A 21,958-nucleotide genomic window follows, 5' to 3' on the forward strand; every position below is an offset into this window, starting at 1 on the left:
AAAGACTGTTCAGCCCAATAAGTTGGCAGTGGGACAGGTCAACCTAAGGAAGTGTCGTAGTGTCTACCTTCTAAGGCACAAACGGAACACTGAAAGTATTCTCACCCTTCAAAGGTGTCTGTTTAGTGATTTGGCTTGACAGGCAAACTCAACAATGTCAGAAAGGTTGTTTTTATTTTTTGGTTGTGCGATTTATAATTAAATTTGCTAAAACACAAATAGCTAAGAAAAACACAAGCCAAAAGAAAAAAAATAGTTTGTGTCAACAAGCCTTAAGCACAGTCCTTGCCTCGACTTTTTTGATTGAAAACCTGTGCGTGAGCTCAGCTTCAAGTAAACAAGCTGTTTAATAGTTGTTTTTTTTTATTATTATTTTTTATTATTTTTTTTTAAATCCACTGCACATGAGACAGACTCACTCTTGGAGTATGACAGCTTTGTTCATTACAATCTTAGTATAATCCCACTACTGGGAAATGGTATGTTTGAATATACACATTGAGAAGTGTAGCGGAATGAGAAAAGTGTCATGTCTTGTCTAAAAATGGTGACCAATAAAACATCCACAGATTAGTGTAACGGCTACCTCGAGAATCATGGAGCCAAACAATTTAAAGACTGCTATAGTCATAGTTTACATCATATGTAGCCAATCCATAATCCAATTCAAAAACAGGAAGGTTCTTTTTTTCCAACATAGTTCCAATTTGTTCAATACAGATATAGATGTTCACAGTAACTTAGTAAGACTGCATTAATAAAGGAATCGTCATCTACAAATAAAAGGATCGGGGAGAGCTCCATTTCTCACAAGATCTGAGAAAACTCTACTTATGTTCTGCAGTCTGGCCTGTACAGTTGGAATTGCTGGTTCAACAGATTTTTTTTTTTCCTGTCTGAAGCAAAAGAAACATTGTAAGAAAAAAAATCCCCAAATTACAATGGAATTGGGCAGGGCAGGAAGAATTTACTATATTCTCAAGCCAGACCCTCTGTCTTGCTAAAACAAGTCCTAACTGAAAGTGTGAAAGTTTACATTCAAGTATCAGTTTCTGTGTTTTCAATAGAACATTCAATTTCCTAGCCCCTTGAAAATTACCAAGCATCAAGTAGAAGTCTCCTTGGCGAAGTGGTACTGCTAATCCAGGTGTCTCTATGTCCCATGCTACCTTCAAGCCTACGTGCCAAACAGCTGGGTCTCTTCCCTCCAGTTTCTGATCATAAGTTTCTTCAACAGGTGAACCTTTAAAGATAAAGGGGAAAACACCATGAAGAAATAAGACGAGTACCATAAAATACATTATCTGGTCTAACAATAAAAACTTAATTATATCCCACATTGGTACAGTCTTAACTTTTCTCAAATATCCACCTTGTATAATCAACAACTCCCAAGTCAAAAGTACACCATAGGTATAAAAATGCCATATAAGATCAAGAATTCCTTGCAATTACTAAGACGAAAACTCATGTTAACTACAAAGAAAAGGCAAATCAAAGTTCGTAACAGACTCAAGTTTTTCTGACATTCTCAAGTACCCATAATGAGAGTTGTAGTTTGTGCCCACTTCTACAACATTACAAGAAGTACAAGCAAGGAAAAAAATTTAAAAAGCCAGAACACTGATGTAAAAATAGATAACTTCTAAAAATAATTTCAAGTCAAACTGCAAAAGCATCTTAAACAATTGAATTTGTTAACAGTTGCAATTTCACCAAATCAAACTGAGGCAAAGAAAGGTGAAAAATGTGCACAAAACCCTACCTAGACAATCAGGTACAGGAAAGAACCTGGGAATCGTATCTATCATTCTTTTCTCAAAATTATTAGTCAAACATGATAGATAACATGTGGAAGAGCCAATGAAGCTTCAATGCATTTGTCACAACACTTTCCTTACCATTAAGCAACACGAATGTGTAGAGCTTGGGGAAAAAGTAATCCACTGCATAAAAATAGTATTTAGAGCTTAATCCCTCTGAACTATTTTCATAAGCTTACTTCACCGCAGTATAAATTGAAAGATACAGTCAACATTTATAACAAGGTATTTGGGAGCTATGGAATAACAGTTTTATGGCTCATGTAACAGAGCATTTTGACAGAGAAAGGATGAAGTTTTAATAAGCAATTGGCACAGAACAGCAGTCAACTGTTAGAAATCATCAACAAAGTAGCATGCATAATAATTGCGTGTATGTTAGTAATAGTCTGTGTCCCAAAGTAGCATGCACAATAATTGCATATACATTAGGAATAGTCTGCCCCCATGTTGCTGTCCACTCCAAACTTGCTTTTGTGTAATAATTTTTATATTTGCTTAATCTAGAACAAAATACCAAAATAAAGATGTGTATTCTTCCTATAATAATACACGCACATAAAATTGACCTTGAACTCAATTCCAAAATATTCAAGTCATTCATCTCACGTGGTCACTGCAATGTTTGTTGGGGACAGCCTTTAATAATGAAAAAGTGTCTTAACTTCCTATGTCAATTAAATATCGCCTACAATCAGGAAGCAGAGAACCAATCTGCTCTATTTTAAAAAGCTAATCTACAGTCCTTAGTTAAAGGTCCTACTGTACATTCATCGCCCATATCCCCCCTGCTGCTGCTGCTCTCATCCCGCTGAAGCTCTGGCTCAGAAGCAGCTCTAGGCCTTTCTGTCAAGGAACACACAAATGAGAAAACAAGAGCGAGCAAACACTCCAAAAAATCAATACTAAAGTCTTTGAGGGGCTTTCATATTTTCTGCCCCGCTCAGATAAATCGTAACTTAATTTAAGAAAAAATGCTTTTTGAAAACTGCAAATAGGATGGCTTTCAAGGCATTTTTAATGCAATACATCATGGATATTATAAAAAGAGGTAACCTTTCTGGGTTAACTCTCTCTGTTATGCTGCTTTCCCATTCACTTTGGCAGCAGCACTGTTCACAATATGGCACCAATAAAATATAGAACTACAATCAGAGACAGCAATTTCAATCAAAGTTTCCTGGGGTCTCCTCATAAATCCAGCACCTTTGGAATGTGCTCATTAAAATGACTTATTTTTTGCAGTTTGATAAATTTTTTATTGCTCAAGTACAGAGTTCAAATGTAGCTCAGACTACTTTTCTCTATATTCTCAATTATGGCACCTTATAATTATCAGCAGCAATTGAAACAGATTGCTCCTACCGTGTTATTTTGGTAACAAATTGAAGTAAGCTGACACTAGCTTTTAAATACAAGCTCTTCCAGAAGCAAGAAGGGGGAAAAACACCTTAGCATTTGTGGTATATCTCTGGGTGGCACTGACAAAATTTACCTAACAAGAAGTTATTCTAAAATTCTGTATGTCACACCAAGTATGACTGAATGTTGTATATGTTAAGATAATAACAGCTCACATTTAAGTGAAAACATTTCAATGCATCTAAACCTTAGGCACTTGAGAGTAAATCATGTGGACTACATACACAGCACCTTAAGAACATGTATTTATCTTGGAGTAGACTATATAGAAATGGTCCAATGTAGCAGCACTTAATGGGAATACAATAAAACTATCTGCAAATTTGAACTCTGTTCAGTAAAGTTATAGAATGTGGCCTGCAAGAAACTCTCGTGCCTGCATCCCAAATGGAATAGTATAACCAGGTAACAAGCTTGCCACAATGTAATAGCTCATACCTGTAATTAAGGATAGAGCCATGAAAGAGGACATAGCTGTAGGGAATTGGCCACAATGCCATGCCTTAACTAGACAGTTCAAATTCCAGAGATGTTGCAGCTCTAAGACCTGATCTTATCAGGTTCAGGTCATGGTTAGGTACAGAACAACATGAAATTTTTTTTCCTGGATCTAGTTTGACTATTGTTGCACAGCAAAGAAAGTAGAAGTAGCCTCAAAAGGCTACTTTGCTATTTGGCACAAAAATTTAGAGGTTTTTGGCACTCAAACTGTACTGCCAAGCTATATCCTAAATGTAATTTTAAATCAGACATCATTTCTTACAGGATGGAACCAATGCCAATGTATTGCTACAAACAAGGACTGTAAACATCCAGCTTTGTTATTAACTTCAACACTTTACAGATTGATTTAAATTTTTCCAGAATGTAAAAGCATTTGGGGACATTTTCTAAGTTTAATGAAATATATACACTGGAATTTTTACAGTCTTCCATGACAATTTCTAGATGTTAAATACAAGGTAAGTGAAAAAAGCAGACCATCCTTTGCTTTTCAGTAGCTGGTGGGAAAGAATGAGTTTCTATCCAGAGTAATTTCATCTGCCTTATTACTGAAAAGCCATAGCATAAGAGATCAGACTGTACTAACATTTTAACTCTCACTTACAATTAACGTTCACAAAAACAAAAAAGGGAATATTTGCTGACATTGCTCTTACCTATTTCCATCTAGAATACTATGTCCAAATATATCACGACTTAAAGCACTAAAACAAGAACAAAGAATATTCGGTCATCTTTGTTGAAGGAGAGGTGATTTGATGAAAATCAGTGATAGTCAAAAACTTCAAGAAATCAACAGGTAACACGAATAATGATATATTCTTAGTAAATGGGGGGGGAGGTCACATCTACTATTATATGAGTAATTCGATCATTAAAAATGTGATTCCCTCAAAAAATAAATTCAAACTGGCCAAAATCTACAAGTTACAGACCTGATCATTCTACTCGCATATTCATTTTAGGTAATATATATTATTAAAGTAAATTAATTGCAAATAATGCTAGTGACAGCGTAATTGAAGACATTCTAGATTGTATTCAGGTATGCCTTATGCACCATGACTACCACTCAGGCACTTTCACACAGTATACACACAAATTGGGAATATTTAATTTCCATGAGAGCCTATTTTTAACAATTGATAATCTTCTTTTAACCTAGAGCTGTTATGTATTTCACTCTAAATAAAAATCATTACTATTCAGATGAGCACTGAGCAAAATGTCTATCCCATCTTGCTGTTCTAAATGCATTTCATTTGAAGTTGCTATGAAACAGCTTGACACTTGAAACAAGAAAATAAACAGTGATAGTAATTAGAATATCAGCTTGTTCCAGTATCTTTTTGTTGGCTCTCAAATTTCTTCTCCAGCATATTAGAAACAGTTTCTACTTCAATTAATACCGATCAAAGTTTCAAACATTAAACTTTGACTACGGCATCAAACAGCAAACAAATGAACAAGCAAATGAAGTTGTTTCAATTACAGTCGTAACTGCTTTAATACCATCTAATGAAATAAGTACATAACAAATGACACAAAACTGCAAATTGAAGTAAAAAAAAAAGCATATAAACTGAGTTGTGCATCTCTAAACCATCAAACAGCTACCTCGGTGCAGTACGAATGCTTGACTTCCAGGGCTCCTGCTGTTCCAGATGTGAAGAGCTGGGGATTCTGCCTCCATGGCAGGACAGGTGAGCATCGGCCATGAAGCTTTGCAAGCCCCAGCTTCCCCAGACAAGGAGATGCCACAGACCCTCAGGGTCTTGAGTGACCACAGAGAACCAGGGGAAGAGCAGGCTGACAAAACGTGCACAACTTAGCTAAGAAGAGAATCAAGCCAGCTGTAACAAAATCAACATGCCTGATGTAGGAGTTCCCTACAGAATCCGTATTTTATCCCAGAAAATTAAAAATCCATCTAATCAACATTTTCTGAGGAAGAACTGCTCCTCCAAAAAATTTCCAACCATCTCTACTCTTTTTATTATATACTCTATAATGATTCTGTCATCGTGTATATACTTCAAGAGAGAATTCAATGCTAACTCAATACTGAGTTAGTGGACAAATTACCAATAAAAGATACTGGCATAAAAAGCAAACTTATTTATGGAAAATTGGAAACAGGAGTCAAGATACACTTCTCCAAAGGTTTAAAAACAATCTTCAGTCAGGTGTGGCACTAACTCCCTCCAAAGTTCATGGAACCAATTTGAGCCATGCTCAAGAGCTACCAAGTGAAGCTCAATTTCCTTCAGATTTAGATCTGACTTCATAAATTATTTTCCTCCCAAAAAAAGGTGTCTTTTACACCATCTCCAGCTATACCGAGCTGTTAATATTCCCAGCTCCTGCCAAAGATTTTTTTATGATTTTATTAATTCATATAACACAATAAAAAAATGATCAAAACTTTCAGAATCACTGCAAAATTAGTCACAATAATTAGGGTAATTTTGTGCTTTGCTTTGTTATTTTTAAGTGACAAATAACTGTTAGAAAATTGTTGGAAAGTTCTTTTGTAAGTTTTCCCATCATTTTAAAATTCTTCAAGTAAAAAACCTTTTATTTATTTTTTTATTTTGGAAAACATCTTGTACTTCTTAGCAAAAGCACACTCATTACACATAGATGCCTACATAATTTTTGGTGTAAATACGTCAAAGACATTTCTACCCTTGTCATTCAAGTCTTGCATAAAATTTGCAGTGGTTTTAAAATAGTGTAATTACTTGTCTAACCAGCTGAACTCCAAGAAACAAACTCAAGTGACACAGTAATGACTAAACAGCAACTTCTATGTTAATTTATAGCTCTCTCAACTATTTTTTTCTCCTTCACAAGCAAGTTTTATGTTGAATTAAAAAGTTTAAGGATGCTACCATAAATCTTCACAAATACTATTATTATTGTCATGTTTATGGTTCTCTAATTTAAATGTTTCTAGGAATTTCTGTATCTACAGTACTTCTGAAAAATATACTTACTGGACATAAGATAGCAACATCTTTGCTTGAGGAAAAAAAAACTTAGAAAAGAATGTGACACTTCTACTGGTTAGGGAATCCTTTTTCATTCAATTTGCTAAGCAAGCTGATGTTTTATGTCCAGGAAAATGTACACACTGTGATTTCTACTGAATGTTAAGTAACAAAGCAACCCTTCATTTCAAAACTAACAATAGAAAGCACATTAAAGCATAAGCTATTATTTTTACATAATGGTCTTCAGCCAAAGCCTACCCAAAGCCAGTGTGAATTTTTCCCATGTTTTGAAGAAAAGAAAGGATTTTTTCGGAAGTACTAGAAGTCACTTGTAAGCTATGATACATAAGGGATCATTTGCAAATTCATATGAAGTGTCTAAAATCTAATCTTATGTTTGCAAAACTGGAAGCTATTAAAAAACATCCAAGGCTTTGTTCAGAATTGCTAGGGAAAAAAAATCCTCATTTCTGTTTTTAAATAAAGATTAAAATAGGAAAGGTACTTTAAAAAATATTTAATGACTCTTCAAGCACATTTTTCCCCCTAATACAGCATTTAAATTGTTTTTTAAGTAAGAGCCTGCAAGCCCTGTCAGACGTGTCTTCTTAATGGAAAATTTGCACTCTTCTAAACTGCAGAAGTGTTGGCAGGTCCTTCACAAGACATGAACTGGCACTACAGCATGTAGATACAAAATGTATATAGTTTCCAAGTAAATATAGTAGTAGTTTTACACAAGAATAACCCAGAACGATCTTGCCAAGGAAAGGACAGTAGTAAAATCATTATAAAGCAGAAACACATCTGTATATGATTAATAACACAGTGATCTCAACTGTAATAAACCATTTTTAAAGGACAGAAGACATGTTCCTGTTTTAGCCTAAAATAGATATTTGACAGATTTTGATTTCTTGGCTCTTAATCGGAAAGTCAATTACAGCAGTTTTTAAATCTACTCAGAGAACTACTGCTAGAGCCAGCTGCAGTAAACACAGGTATATAAACACAGGTATATTTTGCAAAGGTGTTAGGGGAAATGAAGATAGGTCTTAAAAATAGGAATCTTAAGTACCACAATGTACTCAGATGCAAGTGACAAACCTGCTCTAGCAAGCAGGTGTGGTTTTGTATGTACACACAAGGAAGCATAAAAGAGCTTCAGGGATTTAAGATATTTATTTCACTAGTCAAGTCATATTAAACTACCTCCCATTACTCACCTTCACAGCTGTAACTGTACACAGCAACTGTTGACCTTTCAACCAGATTCTCATCATGGTGCCAACTCACTGCCATGTTCCCCATTCCAAAATAAGGCTCTTGTTTCAAGTACAGCATTTGTAGAGGATCCATATAATTTAATAAAGTCACATTATAAGATGTTCTGCTATTTAGACTTGTGAAGTCATCCTCTGGTACATAACAACTGCTTTGATCTTGTGAGACAGACCCTTTCTCCCTAAGAGAAGTAGCAAAGTTTTGCTCCCTATCTATTACAGAAGTATCTTCAGTTTCTTTGGACTCAAGCAAATTTTGTCCTTGTAATGCCTTGACTGCTTCAACGTGCAAGTAGTCATTAAGTTTGATTAATGCTTTACAAGCATCATGTATTTGAGGACTGCAATATTTTATTTCATAACCCTCAGTAGGCCAAGGAACTGTAAATAATCTTGTGTTCAAGTACTTGTAAGTGCATCCTGGGTTTCCAATTAATATACGAGACACTGGGGTAAAAAAATCTTTTCCTTTGATCCTTACAAGATCTTGAAAGAAACAATCGTGTTTTCGCAAGGTTAAAAAGCTCTCTTGTACCATCTGATGGAGTTCTTCAGGTACTGTATCAGATTTTCTGAAAACTAGCTTGGAATACTTGGTCTTCCACTGAAAGAGAAAACAAGAAAAAACAAAAATTATTTTTCCACATGAGCCAAAGTATTTCGTACATTCAAGAACGGGCAGGGATAAGTTCACAGACTATCAAGCATGAGTCTAAAACACAGTAAAGAAATAGATGCTAGTATTTGTTATTTGATATTCATAGTCCAACATATTGCACAGCGGCCTATAACCAGAGTATCACCAGGGCAAATATTTAATGTCACAACACAACATTGATAAAGTGTCATCTAAAAGCAACTCCACTCTGTTAAAACTGCAAAATGTATCAAAGGACATCTACAGCTTTGTGATCAACTTTATAAGGCAGTATAGACAGCTTTGTGTCTTTTCATAGCAATATGACACTTCTATAGCCTTTCTGCTGACATCATTTTGGAATGATGTCAGAGATTATGAAAGCCACCAAAATTCTTTGCTTGCGGTTCAATTTGTTCGTACTTGGAGGGAAGTAACTTACAGCACAACACCGACACTGTGGTCTGCTCCCATACTTCCATTATTCAGGTTCAGTGGTTAGGAAATACTTGGTCAGCCTCACTCCTACTCTAAACCCATTTTGCTGGTACCTATCAGATATATTGCTGATGTACCATCTTGGATAAAAGCATATGAAACGGACATAAAATCAGATAAAACCATATGAATTACTTTCTTCCTCAATAAATATTTTAATAGCCCCTTGCTAGATGGCAACATCGTCACTACATTCTGCCATCTCTTAAATCACTGCAATGCTGAAGAGTCTCAATCTCAAATGGCTGGGTTACACTGCTCTGAATTCCATTATGTTACTGGAACCTTCTTAAGTCTGGCATTTTCCATCTCTCTACTCTTAAGCCTTACGTTGCTAGTGTTTACTGCTGGATCACAGCAACTGAACATCAGCCAATATGAATCAAGTCCAAAGCAGTAAAGTAGGCATGTATTCAGTAGCCTAAACAAGCAGATTTAATAAATCTGAGAGCAGTACTATGTACAATCACAGGGGCTAAAATCTTACAAACCAAATGCCTATTATAGTTATGAACTACTCAATCTCGCAAATCAAGAAGGAAGACCTGTGACAAGGTATTTTACAGGGAAGATAAAAGTACCTTTAAAACAAAGAGGGGAAAAAATGAGGCCAAGAGAATTAAACATAAATCAAAAGCTAGGAGCTGCAGAAAATCGGCCAAGGAAGTGAAAGGTAGGAGAAGTAATCTGTGACCAGCAGACAAGAAAGTAATTTAGGAAGAAATTCTTAAAATACTACATATCCATTACTATTGTAGCTAGTAAGTTATAATGTTTAATCAACAGCCCTAAACAGTTTGGATTAAAAAGTTTTAAAAGGCCTGGTCAGAGTACTTCATTAACGGTTAACTCTGATTGCCCTTAATTCACGAACCTCAGAAAGTTCCAAAACAGTAAAAAGATTAATACTGCATTAATATTTTTAAAGGGTAACTAAGATGCTGTAGGTATTTATAGGTCTGTTGATTTAGTATAGATTATTTGTCAACTAATGGGAGAACAAACAAGACTGATTTAAAAAATAAAACTGATGCAATTAATAAAAAGTAAATAAAATATGATAGAATGTAGCATGTCAAAAAAGCCACCATTCTGCTGCACTACATTCCATTATCTTCAAAATATTCCTTGACATTCTGGTCCTTCCTATTTTCACATTCCTCAACATATGCCAATTAGCTTCCTTTTTTTAACTATAAAAGTTTCCAAACTTATTTTACCCCCATCTCCCCACCTGTAACATCCTCTTCCCTCCCATCCTCTTCTGACTATGCCATCTCTGTCAGCTGGAGTTCAGAATTCAGCAGGTTGGGCACGCAGCAACTCCCAGCCAAGCACGGCGCTGCTCATCAGCAGCATCTTGCTTTGAATGCGAAATACTGCTGCCCACTCCAAGAATTCTTGGATGATTTTATTAATATGGCTTTCTAAGGAAGCAAGTATTACATAATCATAACTTTCATTGGCTGCCTGTAAATCATCTTGAACAACTGCTGAGACCATTTGTCAAACCAGACGAAGACTAGAGAGTAAGTTCTTAAATAGACTACATTCCTACTTATTTCATTAACATTAATAGATGAAAGAAACACACAGACTAATACCCTTAGTAAGGGAAAGGCTGTAATATGTCAATTATCAGGTGTCAATTAGTACGTTGGAAGCTCAGAACCACTCACAACACTCATTTCCTTTTGTCAGAAAGTCGGTCACTGCCCTGAGGAAAGGAAGATACTGCTGGTGTTGTGGGAACAGAAATAAGGTGAGGTGAAACCTGAAAGCACTGGGCAACAGGGCAAGAGCACACAGATGCACAACACTGATCCCAAAATTTTGCTACTGTAGTTGCAGCCTTCCAATACTTAAAGGGAGCTTATAAGAAAGATGGAGAGCCACTTCTTTACTCTCGCATTTTGTGATCAGCTCAAGTTCAAAATGCTTTTAAACAACACTAAACCCATGACCACAAAAGCATCACATTAGCTTACATCTGCAGGGTCCTGCTGGTACAACTCAAAACCACTTTATCTAGTACTCCCACTTCCGAGTCAGACTTATACCTGCCTTTCAGGAAAATAATTTTAAAAGGTGCCTTTAAAAAATACAAATCAAGCAGTCAGTATGCACATTTTCTTCTGCATGAAAATAGACTTTTGCATCACAACATGTTGTTAACCAGCAATACGTGAGAAGGTTTTATAGGATTGTGGTTCTACTAAGAAGGTGACTATAAAAGGAAGCCTATTTTAGCAATAGTGATCAAACATAATAAATCTTAGTTTATCTATAAATGTTGCCACGACTGCTTGTGAATTCTTAAAGTGAAGCTCCCTTTCTTTACGCATTTTTATGGCTTCCAAAAACTAGCTTCCTAAAGAGGGTAAAAAAACTAATTTGATATAAAAGTACCTACAGATAATAATTTCTGACAACAGTATTTACATGCTTAACTTTAAACACCAAAGCTTGAAAATCATTCCAGGTATCTACTTTGAAGGTCCCTCTACAATCCAGAGCACAAAATACTGAATCCCAGCTTTCATTAAAAGAACTGAACATAAACTGGAGAAAGAATTGCCAGAAGCCTGAAACAATTCCTTCAGAGGTCACGAACTGTCTCATTTGTTTCAATCAGTGCTTTGTTTTTGCAGCATTTGAACTACACAGTGAAAAATATCCGTACAGAATAACCACTGAAAGTAGTAACGGCAAGTTTGAAGTATTTACAGCTACAAGCTACAGTCAGATGTGGGGGTATAGGTTGACAGAGATCATATGTACTTCACAATCACAATGAACAACATTTTATGCTGTGATGTATAAAGATTATTACTGCAAAGTTGTTTCATTATGCAAATATGTATTAAAAGAGCACTAGCAGTTTTATAGGAGTATCTCAGTAGTTCTTTACATAATTCTGTATATAGGATGTGCTCAGGTCAGATTAGCATATGTAATGTGGTAGCTGGTTGTTATGGCATATTTAAGAAGTCATTATTACTACACATTTTTACATTATTAAATACACCGAGTTTCTGATGTGAATCACATGTGAAATTCCAAACAATTATTACAAACAGAAGGAGGGAAATAACACTATGATGTAAAGCAACTAAGTGCCTGAAAACACGTACTAGAAAGCAAGCACACAAGATTTGATAAAGGTAACAACATTGTATTTTCCTCCTGAACTGCAGAGGTAATGCCTTCCACATTTTACTGCCAGCCAGTCAGGTCAGAGGCATGTTCCCTTTAGGTTCTGTTTTAAGATTACATGCTTAAGAACTGCTTTATCATTAAGTTTTACACGTCGTAGTGAAGATTCTACCTTAAATAAACACCACACTGATATCTCAGAAGTCAGGGAGTGGAAACACGTTTCCGACACATTACATGAAAACACTTTGGACTTCTTTAACTCTCCAACCAGTCATTGTGCTACGTCTAACATAAGGAAAGCATTAAGAGATCAGAGCACGGGGTGAGCGCTGGGTTCACACTGGACACCTCGTTGTTTTTGGGGGATGGGGAAGGGGGAAGAATCATGTACTGTATGTTGTAACTCTGACAGCAAGTATTAAAGGTCAATTCACTGTTCGCTGAACAAAGTGGCTATGTGACTAGCAACTACAGGGCAAAAAAGGCACATTTGATGCTGAATTTCCCTTATGAATGTTACACACACTATTTCAAGTAGAGCCACGCGTCTACTTGCAACAGTGGTACTCAATGCAGAGAATCAACCTACCTGGTAACTCAAGTGATGATAGAGCTGGAAACCAGCAATAAGGACCCTTGATAAGCAAACTGATACATCATGAAATGACAGTTTCTACTTCACATATTTGCAAATGGCTTTTTTTTAAACAGGCTTTCTTGCTCATACTCAGCTTTAAACATTACATTGTTTCAGCTGGTGGTTTGGGGGCCATTACTAAAATCCTTCATCGGGCAAGACACCCACTGAAAAAGGATGTCAGTGAAGTTTTGCTTGTGACAGAATTTAGTTTCATCCAGATCGTACATTTCCATGCCTGTTAGTACGCAGTAGTTTTGAATTACATCCTACCTAACTGTTCCAACACACTCAAAGCATACTGCTTTATAAAGGACAGGCTCTTAAAGAAGTTCCCTCCTGGAAGGACAGACTATAAAATTAAACTTCATCCTATCACTGTATGTATATCACTTTTTTCTCACTCCGTGTGTAGTACATTTAAGCATCACAGAACTTGTAATATCTATGGCTGTGATTAAAGTAATATTTCACAATCACCATAAGAATGCAGAAGTTGTGATGTTTATCACATATACTTAAAAGTACCTAGCATACACACAAACACTACACAGAAAGTATAAGTCTACATAACGCAAACACAATGAATCTGCACTCTATTAAGGCTTGAACATGTCCAATTTCTCTGCTTATCTTCTTCCAATTGTATTCTGTATTTATATATTCCTGATACCAAGCAAATGAGATGCCACTTGAGCAGCCTCAGCTCTGTCTTCTCTTCTCCTGTCAGTTCCACAAGACCACAGATGTTAAAGGTGGAATAAAGTAAAAGATGCTGGGCGTAGCATCTCTTGACAAAAGCAGATAAAAAATAAACAGAAGGGAATATACTACAGGACTACGAATGAGAGAACAATGATCTGCTTGAGAGCTTAAAGCAGAAAGGGAACATCGTTTTAGGATTGAAAAGAACGACTTTTCTTTAAAAAAGAACAAAAAAGTATAATTCCATTAAGCTCTTGTACACTTTTGCCTGCCCTCTCTCACAGAAGTGCTTTTCTGGTTAACAGCAAGTAATGTGTTCTCATTATTCTGACAGCTGGTAAAGATCCCAATCAAGAGCTTACTGCCACTTTGGTCAGCACTGCAGGAATACAGAGAACCATGCTTTCACTAACCACCTCACAACCCAAATAAAGTGGAAAGGTAAGGAAAGTATACAGATTGCTCAGTATCACAGGTGTAATCCTGTGACAAGACCGCAGTCTGATTTTATGCTTCTTAGTTGCAATCCAGTGCCCAACCAAAGAAAAATCACATCTTCCTTCTTCTGTAGTGTGAGATACGCTAAACATTTCTTGGCCTTGGCATCCTGCAAAAAAGAGAAATGCATCCTTGCAAGGGAAACGTCAGACCCATTTTTATGCTACTATACACATCTTTGGGCCATATGTCAATACAAGACAGGTGACATGTCTGTCATGTAAACACATTTGCTGTATCTGTTCAAACTAACAGTTTCTTTCTTAGGCTTTTTATCTTTCTGTGCTCCCATTTGATCTGATTGAACTTGCAGTCCTTGCCATATGGTTTCTAGCTGACCTGAAAAGATCCATCACAGATACAGAATATTCATTGACTCATTCCATGGTACTCGTCAATGCACTCATTTGGCTTACTTCTCATGGGGCTACCAGGCTTATTTTCACTTGTTTTTGGTTTCATTTGAGGCATGCATTCCAGTTCCACAGTTCGTTTTCTCTGCAAAACCTCAAGGGTTACTTATTGTATAAAACTAGAACTATATTAAAAATAATAACTTCTATGTAAATATTTCTCTTATTTTGCCGTCATCTAACCATAAATAAATTCTCTTTACAAGTCACAAAAACATTAAAAGAATGGTGATGTGTACTTCATTTTAACAAAGTGTAAGAAACAGTGATTCACTGTTGCATGAGTCACAACGTTTCAGGAAAATAGAAAATAAGACATTTATTCCTGTAATGCAGATTTTCATTTCAGTATCTTTCAATACATATTGCTATAGCTTCCAGCATGGAAGCAAGCTAAAGACTTAGTTTGAAATCTGGTCAGGCCAATATCCTAAAAATAAATTAGGTTCACAAAGTTTTCATTCCTGAGTATTCTGATGCTAGAGGTCTTATTTCACACCATCTGAAAGTATGTTATCTTTACCAGCCATAAGCAAGAACTGTAAGAGTTGATACTTTTTTCATATCAGTGTTCACAGTGTCTCCTAGAAGGAAGCTGTATTTGTTGTTCTGTGCAAACAGACAATTTAGTTTAAAACAAGTACAGTTAAAAAGTAATACGTTACCAACTGATGGAAGTCAGCGTCAGCTGGTGTCATATATGGCAGTCTACTCTCTCCAAGTTCTTCAAGAAGCTTTTTCTTCTGTTTTGGGGAATAACATTAAAACATAAAGTTAGACTAAAAAGCAAGATAAAAAACACAGTTAAGTATGAAAATAGTTGTATTAAAAAGACAAACATGCACTTACTGCTCTTACTACCTTCAATTCTGGAAATTTAAATAAATAAAAATGGATGTGAAATCAGTGAAGCTTTTCCACTTAACAGTAATTCAGGTTAAGTAGTTTCAGAGCATATCAGTATTTTTCCTCTTATATTTTTTAGGTAATCAGTCCTTACAACACAGATGAAAATCCATCTTGAGAACTATTCCTGCTTTGACTCTTTATTCTCCTTTCTTCTTTTTTTCCTTTTTTTTTTTTCCTGTTTAAGTTTGTGGGTCCAGTAGGTACAAAGTTCATATTCCACTGAATGGCTTAATAGCATACTTTACTAAAAATAATGAGCCTAAATGTTGTACACATTCTAAAGTGATTCCTGAAACGGGTGTATGAATGGGGAAAAAAAAAAAAAAGACAAACGAAACACCTACTGAAAACTATTGCCTCTACAACCTGACATATTCTAAATGCCATATTCAAGAACCGCTGTCCCAGGAGATTAACCAAAACTCTGGTTTGATGCTGGAGGTGAGCTAAGAACCAGCTGACTGAAGAGGTTCTCTCTGCCCCTTTTTCTCTTAACTCCCTTTTCACCTCTGTTTTGGATGGAGTGTCTCCACCAATATTTAGTTAATACTACTGCAAAGAAATTGCTAAGAAAAAGCCTGGTTTTCCAAAAACTGTTCTTCTGTGTTTTACTAATAAAATTAGAATTTTTGTATGCATTATAGAGTTAAGCATGCAGCTAAGGACTTTGAAAGTGCAAGAGAAGCTTGAAGTGAGCTGTCAGGTTTTCGGAGTGGAACAATCCCAATCCATGACAAGTCAATCCACATTTATCTATCTACAGTCAGACACTACATTGACATGGTGCAAACAGACATTAACGAAAGTGTTAAATTGTTACAGTGGAAGTACTGGCCTAGAAAATTTACATGATTTTCCCCTTATTTCTTCCTCTTCTTTTTAGCCTTCAAAGATGGTTTCTTTACAAGTTTCCATCATTACCAAAAACTTGCTAATTAAAAATACAACTCCAAGATCATAAAACTATGTTTGCCATAGTGCTTGAATATTTCAGACAACAAAAGGATTTCAATTCTCATTTTTATTGAAATATTTTCAACTACAGAAACATCACCAGGAGAAAAAAACGACGTTGCAGCTCGCTCAAAACTCACATTGTAAGAGGAAGACCAGACGGAAATGGAATACAGTTTTTAAAAGAACAATAAAGTGGTGACGCAAAGGAAAAAAATGCAATAGGTTAAAAACAGGGGTATAACAAATGCTTTTCTAGAACTAAATTATACAGGAACAGTTACTTATTTCATCACCTGGATGTCGCTGCAAATCAGTTATTTTACTGAGAAGAGCATTCATTGTTAAACAGCAACATTTTGTACTTTTCATCATAAATTTCCCTCATCATAATCAATCTTTTTGGGTTACACCTGCTTAATACATCCTATTATACAGGTGTAAATAGTTTTTTTCAATACTGACAATTCTATCTTTAAAAAAGGGAGAAAGTAGTATTATTACATGCTCCTGGCTTATAGCAAGTCTATGAAGCGCATTAATAAACAGTCTACTCTGTGGCAGAAATTTCACAATTCCTTCAAATTTAAGCATCAAGGCAAATGACAGACTTAAATCCAGCAAGAAGTGTAGAAATTTTAAGGCTTACAACTACCAGTCCAGTCAAACTAAAATTAGAGCAGGTAGTTCTCATATACTCATCTCCACATTCACAATCTGCCATTCTTCCAACTCTTCCAACACTGACAATATCAGCACTGAAATTTGAAAACTAGAAATGTAATTTCTCTAGGTCTCTAGTCTCCACTGGGGACACATGACATATTGACACGAAGTCAGTGAAACCAAGCATAATGCAAATTTAGATTAAGCTGGCAGAAAATGACGTGCTAATACACTGCATATTCCAAAAAAGATTGCTACAATTTTATAGTATGAAATCACCAAACACATTAGACCACCTTTGTTATATGCAAAGTAAAACAAACTGCAGAAGGAAATCCTACGTTTCAACATGGACTCAACTGGGGGGAAAAAAAGAGATGGGAAGAACAGAGATTCTGACAATTTCTTTGTCAAGTACCAGGCTCTTGGCAAAATGCACACCACATTAAAATGCACCCTTGTGTATAGGTAGTACTAGTTCCCATCTGATTGTCAGATCTGGCTAAGTGCTGCTCCTCAGCTTGATGCACAGACTAATATACGCAGCTGGGTGGTATAACATGCTGCTCATCTCTTATGCAAGAAGCTGTCACACAGATGTCAAAAATATCAAGCTATTCTCAAATACCTCCAAAAAAAACCCTGAAGATCTAGCTATACTGGCTGCCTGATGCCAAGTCTAACTGTTACATCAGCATTGCTTATAGGCACTTCTAACCGGTAAACCGAGAAGTAAAAAAATGCCTTCACTTGCAGGTATCTAGTATCTTTAAAATATTTTTCTAAATTGTAATCTTACATTTGAAAAATTATTAACAGCCTAACAGTTTATTCAGATATCGTTTCTCATGCTTTAAATGCCAGTAAGATTTTTTACGCATGGCTTAGCAATGCCAACATGTGAAAAGACAATTTTGTGTGCACCACCCCTGTAATATCCTCACGCACCGTGCACTGTTCAAGAAACCTCTGAAGAGTCACACTTGGGCTTTCAGAGAATGAAGCGAGTACCAGAAGCACTAATACCCAGTTTTAGAGTATGCAATGAACTTCTTGCAGATATTAACAATATGTGCCCATTTATTACTAGAAGTGGATATACTAATGAGATGGTTGGTTGTAAAATTCAGCAAGTGGAAGAGTAATAGGTAGAATCTCTCAAGCCCAATCTGCACATTTTTTTCCTGCACAAGTAACTTCATGGTCATAGAAGTAATGCACTGTATGTTACAGAGCACGAAAAGTAATAGAAACACAGCTAATACATATCAAAGTCAGGCCAAAATGCAGTACTGTTATACACACATGGCTCATTATTTTCAAATTAAGCGATATTAAGGAAAAGATAGACCTAATGGTATTTTCTGGTGAAGGAACGTGACAGCGTAAAAATTTTCGCAGCTGACATATTTCCCTGCAGGGTGTCAATACTGTTCTCAAAAGGTTTCATCTCTCTCTTAATTGTAAGGCAAAGAGTTCAATAACTAGGCTACAAAGGCTTGTGCTTCAAACGTAGAATTCCCACTTAGTTTCATCACCAAGCAAGTCAGAAGACAACAGTCACTTTCCAATTTATAGATCATTGTCTTGACTGGAACAACACGTTGAGAAAGAACTGTATTGGAAGTGTATTGCCGTATTACCTGAATTAGTACAGAAAACAAGCTTAAGGCCATAGCATCTCAACAATTCCTAACGCATAACAAAACTGAAAGCATTAAGCAAAGTTTGTTTTTCCAGTACTTCACATAAAATGCACTCAAGAAGTTATTGAGGAAGTTGGGTTTATGCACACAGGCAGACTTAGGTCAAGGCAAGTAGGATGTGCCTCCAAGATAACCCCCAGGGCTATCTGCTGTCCTGCATTTCTCACAAATTCAGTGGAAAACATGGGCTTCTCTACACCAAGTAATCTCCCTGGGCCTGGAGCAGCATCCCATGCAGATGTAAGACATCAGTCACAAGTCTAAGACACAGACACAATGTCTATGAAATATTTAGAGATGTTAGCTTTTAGTTACACAACAAGCACTCACTCTTATGAACAGTTAAAATAGATAATTTATTCAAACTAGCAGATCCCCTACAACATGCCTGTTACTCATTGTTCTAGAAAGGCTCATCTTATTATTTCCCCCAAAAAAGATTTTACAGAAAAGAGAGGATTTCAAAATCGACTTGAGCACTCCCAACCTATGAGCGGATGCAAACAACCCTGCATTCAGGCTTAGGGTATTTACTTTCCCCTTACAATCAGCATCGTGCAGAACAAAGCAAGAAAGGAACCACACTATAGAAAAGATGCATGAAAGAAGATAATTCAAACAAACTGAATATCTCACTGTTGCATTTATCTTCCTCTTTTCTTTTTATTCTTACGATTACTTATTTTGACTCGTTTAGACATTCCTTATTTACAATGCTTTCATACACACATCATACTGGGGAACAGCCATCTTCTGTACTCTGTCTGATGCTGATTTTACACTGTTGAGAAAACTGATGCAGGATGACAATTAGTAAAGTCCAGACACTTAAGTCTTGTTGTCTGCAGTGCAATCCAAAAGGTTATCAGGGATTGCAAGGCAGGCCTTACTCAGAATGCGGTCTCATGACAGAGGACTCTGAACCACGAGCTCAGATGCAAACTTCTAGGTTTCCATAAATCCCTCCTTCTTCCTCACAGGAGGACACCCAGTAAGGTCTGCCTGGTTTAGCAGTTGTTGTTGCTGTTTTTACATTAGCTATGTGGATTTACCTCAAGCCGTTCTTGAAGAAAAGTGTTAGTGCTCTGAAGTGAGAGCTCAATGGCTTTATAAAGGAAGAAGATAAAATACTTTATATGGTCAGAATTGTGACAATACTAAGGCCCCATCTAGGAAAAAAAGCCACTGCTTTACAGGCCCCATCTAGGAAAAAAAGCCACTGCTTTACAGGAACTTGCATAACCTTATCCCCTAACATACTTTCACATCTTTAAATTAAAAAAAAAGATCAAATTCAGGATAGTTACTCAAGACAGGAATGTGATTTTTGAAGTTGACATTTCTTTAAACTATGAGGCTTTCCAAGTGTTAGCTATTAAAACTTCATAGCAACCAAGTTCATTCAAGTGGCTCACTAAAACCAGTTATGTCAGAAACGAACCTAGAGTAATAAAAAATACATTTTAAGTGCACTATTAAAGCTTTTATTTCTCCATTATCACATATATTAGATTTCAGAACTTTTTTCCTTCAAATTATTTCTGCAAATGCCACTCATTAAAAGATCTTAAGGGACCAGCCAATTTTACAGCACCATTTATTCACATGAAAAAGTTATATTTCCAGATTACCCTTCATTATACTCAAGACTTACCAACAGCCTTGTCCATGCTACATTCTTTCTATAATCCAGCCCATCAAAGCCACTGACAGGCAATATGACCATATTACACTGCACTTTGCATCCTACAGCTCTTCCGCCCTGCCCCATCGTGCTATATGCCAGAAACATTTCCATATTAATGACAAGAACTCACTAATACTTCATTATTTATGACTAAAGATACCAGCCCATACCAACCCTCCACCTCAGAGCGCTGTTATTTAACGCAGCCGCCACGCTCCCGCCGAGCCGAGCGGCCCAGTTACCGAAGCAGTAAGCCGCAGTTTAAGTGAGCTGGTCAGGAGAAAAGCCACGTAACAGTCTGTAATGCACACAGAGACCAATTTCTAAGTGAGCAGCTGTCTAAAAGACTGCTCGATATCTTCCCTGTGAAGGTACTGTCTGCCTTTGCTTACTAATTTCAACCTCTCCCGCCCATCCTCTCTCATAAATCTGCAGGCCCCAGTTTTGGTACACACACACGGACCGGTCATGCACGTGCACGAGACCTGACTGATGTAACTGAACCAAAAGGTAATTTATGCACTGAAGCAGCTTGGCAATGCGTGAAAAGTGTCTTTGCTAATCGTATCGCCTCTCTCCCCACCTTGGTATGTTACGTGCCCCTTAGTTGTTGTTTTAACCTACAGGAACACTGTTCTTTAGGCCCATGGCTGTTAATGGAACAGAACTGGCAATTTTCTTACCCAGTTGAGCGTAGATTAGTCACACGTTGTTTATCGTAAGTAATTGTAATAGAAATTTGAAGTGATAAATCATTCAAACACACCTCTTTTTGCTGACTAGATGTACCCAAGCCTCCTCAGTGTAACTATCAAACTTACACCAATATTGCAAGCATCTGGCCACCATCAGCCAGTCCTTGTTCCTGCTACCAGTTGTGCATCCTCTTCCAGCCGGTACCATTTGGTAAACGGATCAGCTGTATTAGGCGAAGAGCAAGAACATTCAAGCTCTGGGTGAAAACAATGATCAGGTTTCAATCAGATATCCAATTCTTTTTTCTTCATATACATACAGGGAACAAGAGCATACATGCATCTAAGAAAATGTTTAAAAGAGTAGATACTTCTAGATCGGTATATTGTTTGTGAATCACAAGCGACAAATGAGGATCCTTGGACATTTTTGCATGCCATTCTTTACATGGTTTTGTTGAAAAATTGTTATAGATACCGAGAAATTAAGTTTCATAACAAAGCAGCTCCTAATCAACTTACCTCCAGTAAATCAGAAGGCAGAGACCTTCCTGGTGACTGTCATCAGGAATTGGTTCTGCATGACGTAGCAAAAGTACCTCTATCCACCCAGTCCCAAGAAACCAATACAAGGGAGGTTGACCAGGCGTGAAACAACGAACAATCCTTCAATACAGAAGAGATTCAATAAACTTTAAAATCAGGTAAAATAAAAACAAATAACCTGGGCTAATATTGAAACTGGAATTCATTTGGCACTGCTGTC

At 36.5% G+C, this 21,958-nt stretch overlaps 1 protein-coding gene across 2 annotated transcripts in view; it reads right to left on the reverse strand.

The window, feature by feature from the left end:
* FTO (FTO alpha-ketoglutarate dependent dioxygenase) overlaps nucleotides 1-21,958 on the reverse strand; it is a 247,020-nt gene that overhangs the window by 189,419 nt on the left and 35,643 nt on the right. Inside the window, exons 2-5 of one of the 2 annotated variants that reach the window (XM_040570876.1) lie at nucleotides 21,715-21,858; nucleotides 15,241-15,318; nucleotides 7,972-8,632; nucleotides 1,100-1,243 (exon numbers count right to left, since the gene is read on the reverse strand). In XM_040570876.1, coding sequence (XP_040426810.1) covers nucleotides 1,100-1,243; nucleotides 7,972-8,632; nucleotides 15,241-15,273 — 838 coding nt within the window. In that variant the 5' untranslated portion in view covers nucleotides 15,274-15,318; nucleotides 21,715-21,858. The remainder of the gene's footprint in view (nucleotides 1-1,099; nucleotides 1,244-7,971; nucleotides 8,633-15,240; nucleotides 15,319-21,714; nucleotides 21,859-21,958) is intronic. The other variant, XM_040570875.1, reaches the window with a different exon arrangement.

The sequence above is a fragment of the Cygnus olor genome, chromosome 12 (assembly GCF_009769625.2).
Source record: "Cygnus olor isolate bCygOlo1 chromosome 12, bCygOlo1.pri.v2, whole genome shotgun sequence".
In the NCBI taxonomy this organism is placed as follows: domain Eukaryota; kingdom Metazoa; phylum Chordata; class Aves; order Anseriformes; family Anatidae; genus Cygnus; species Cygnus olor.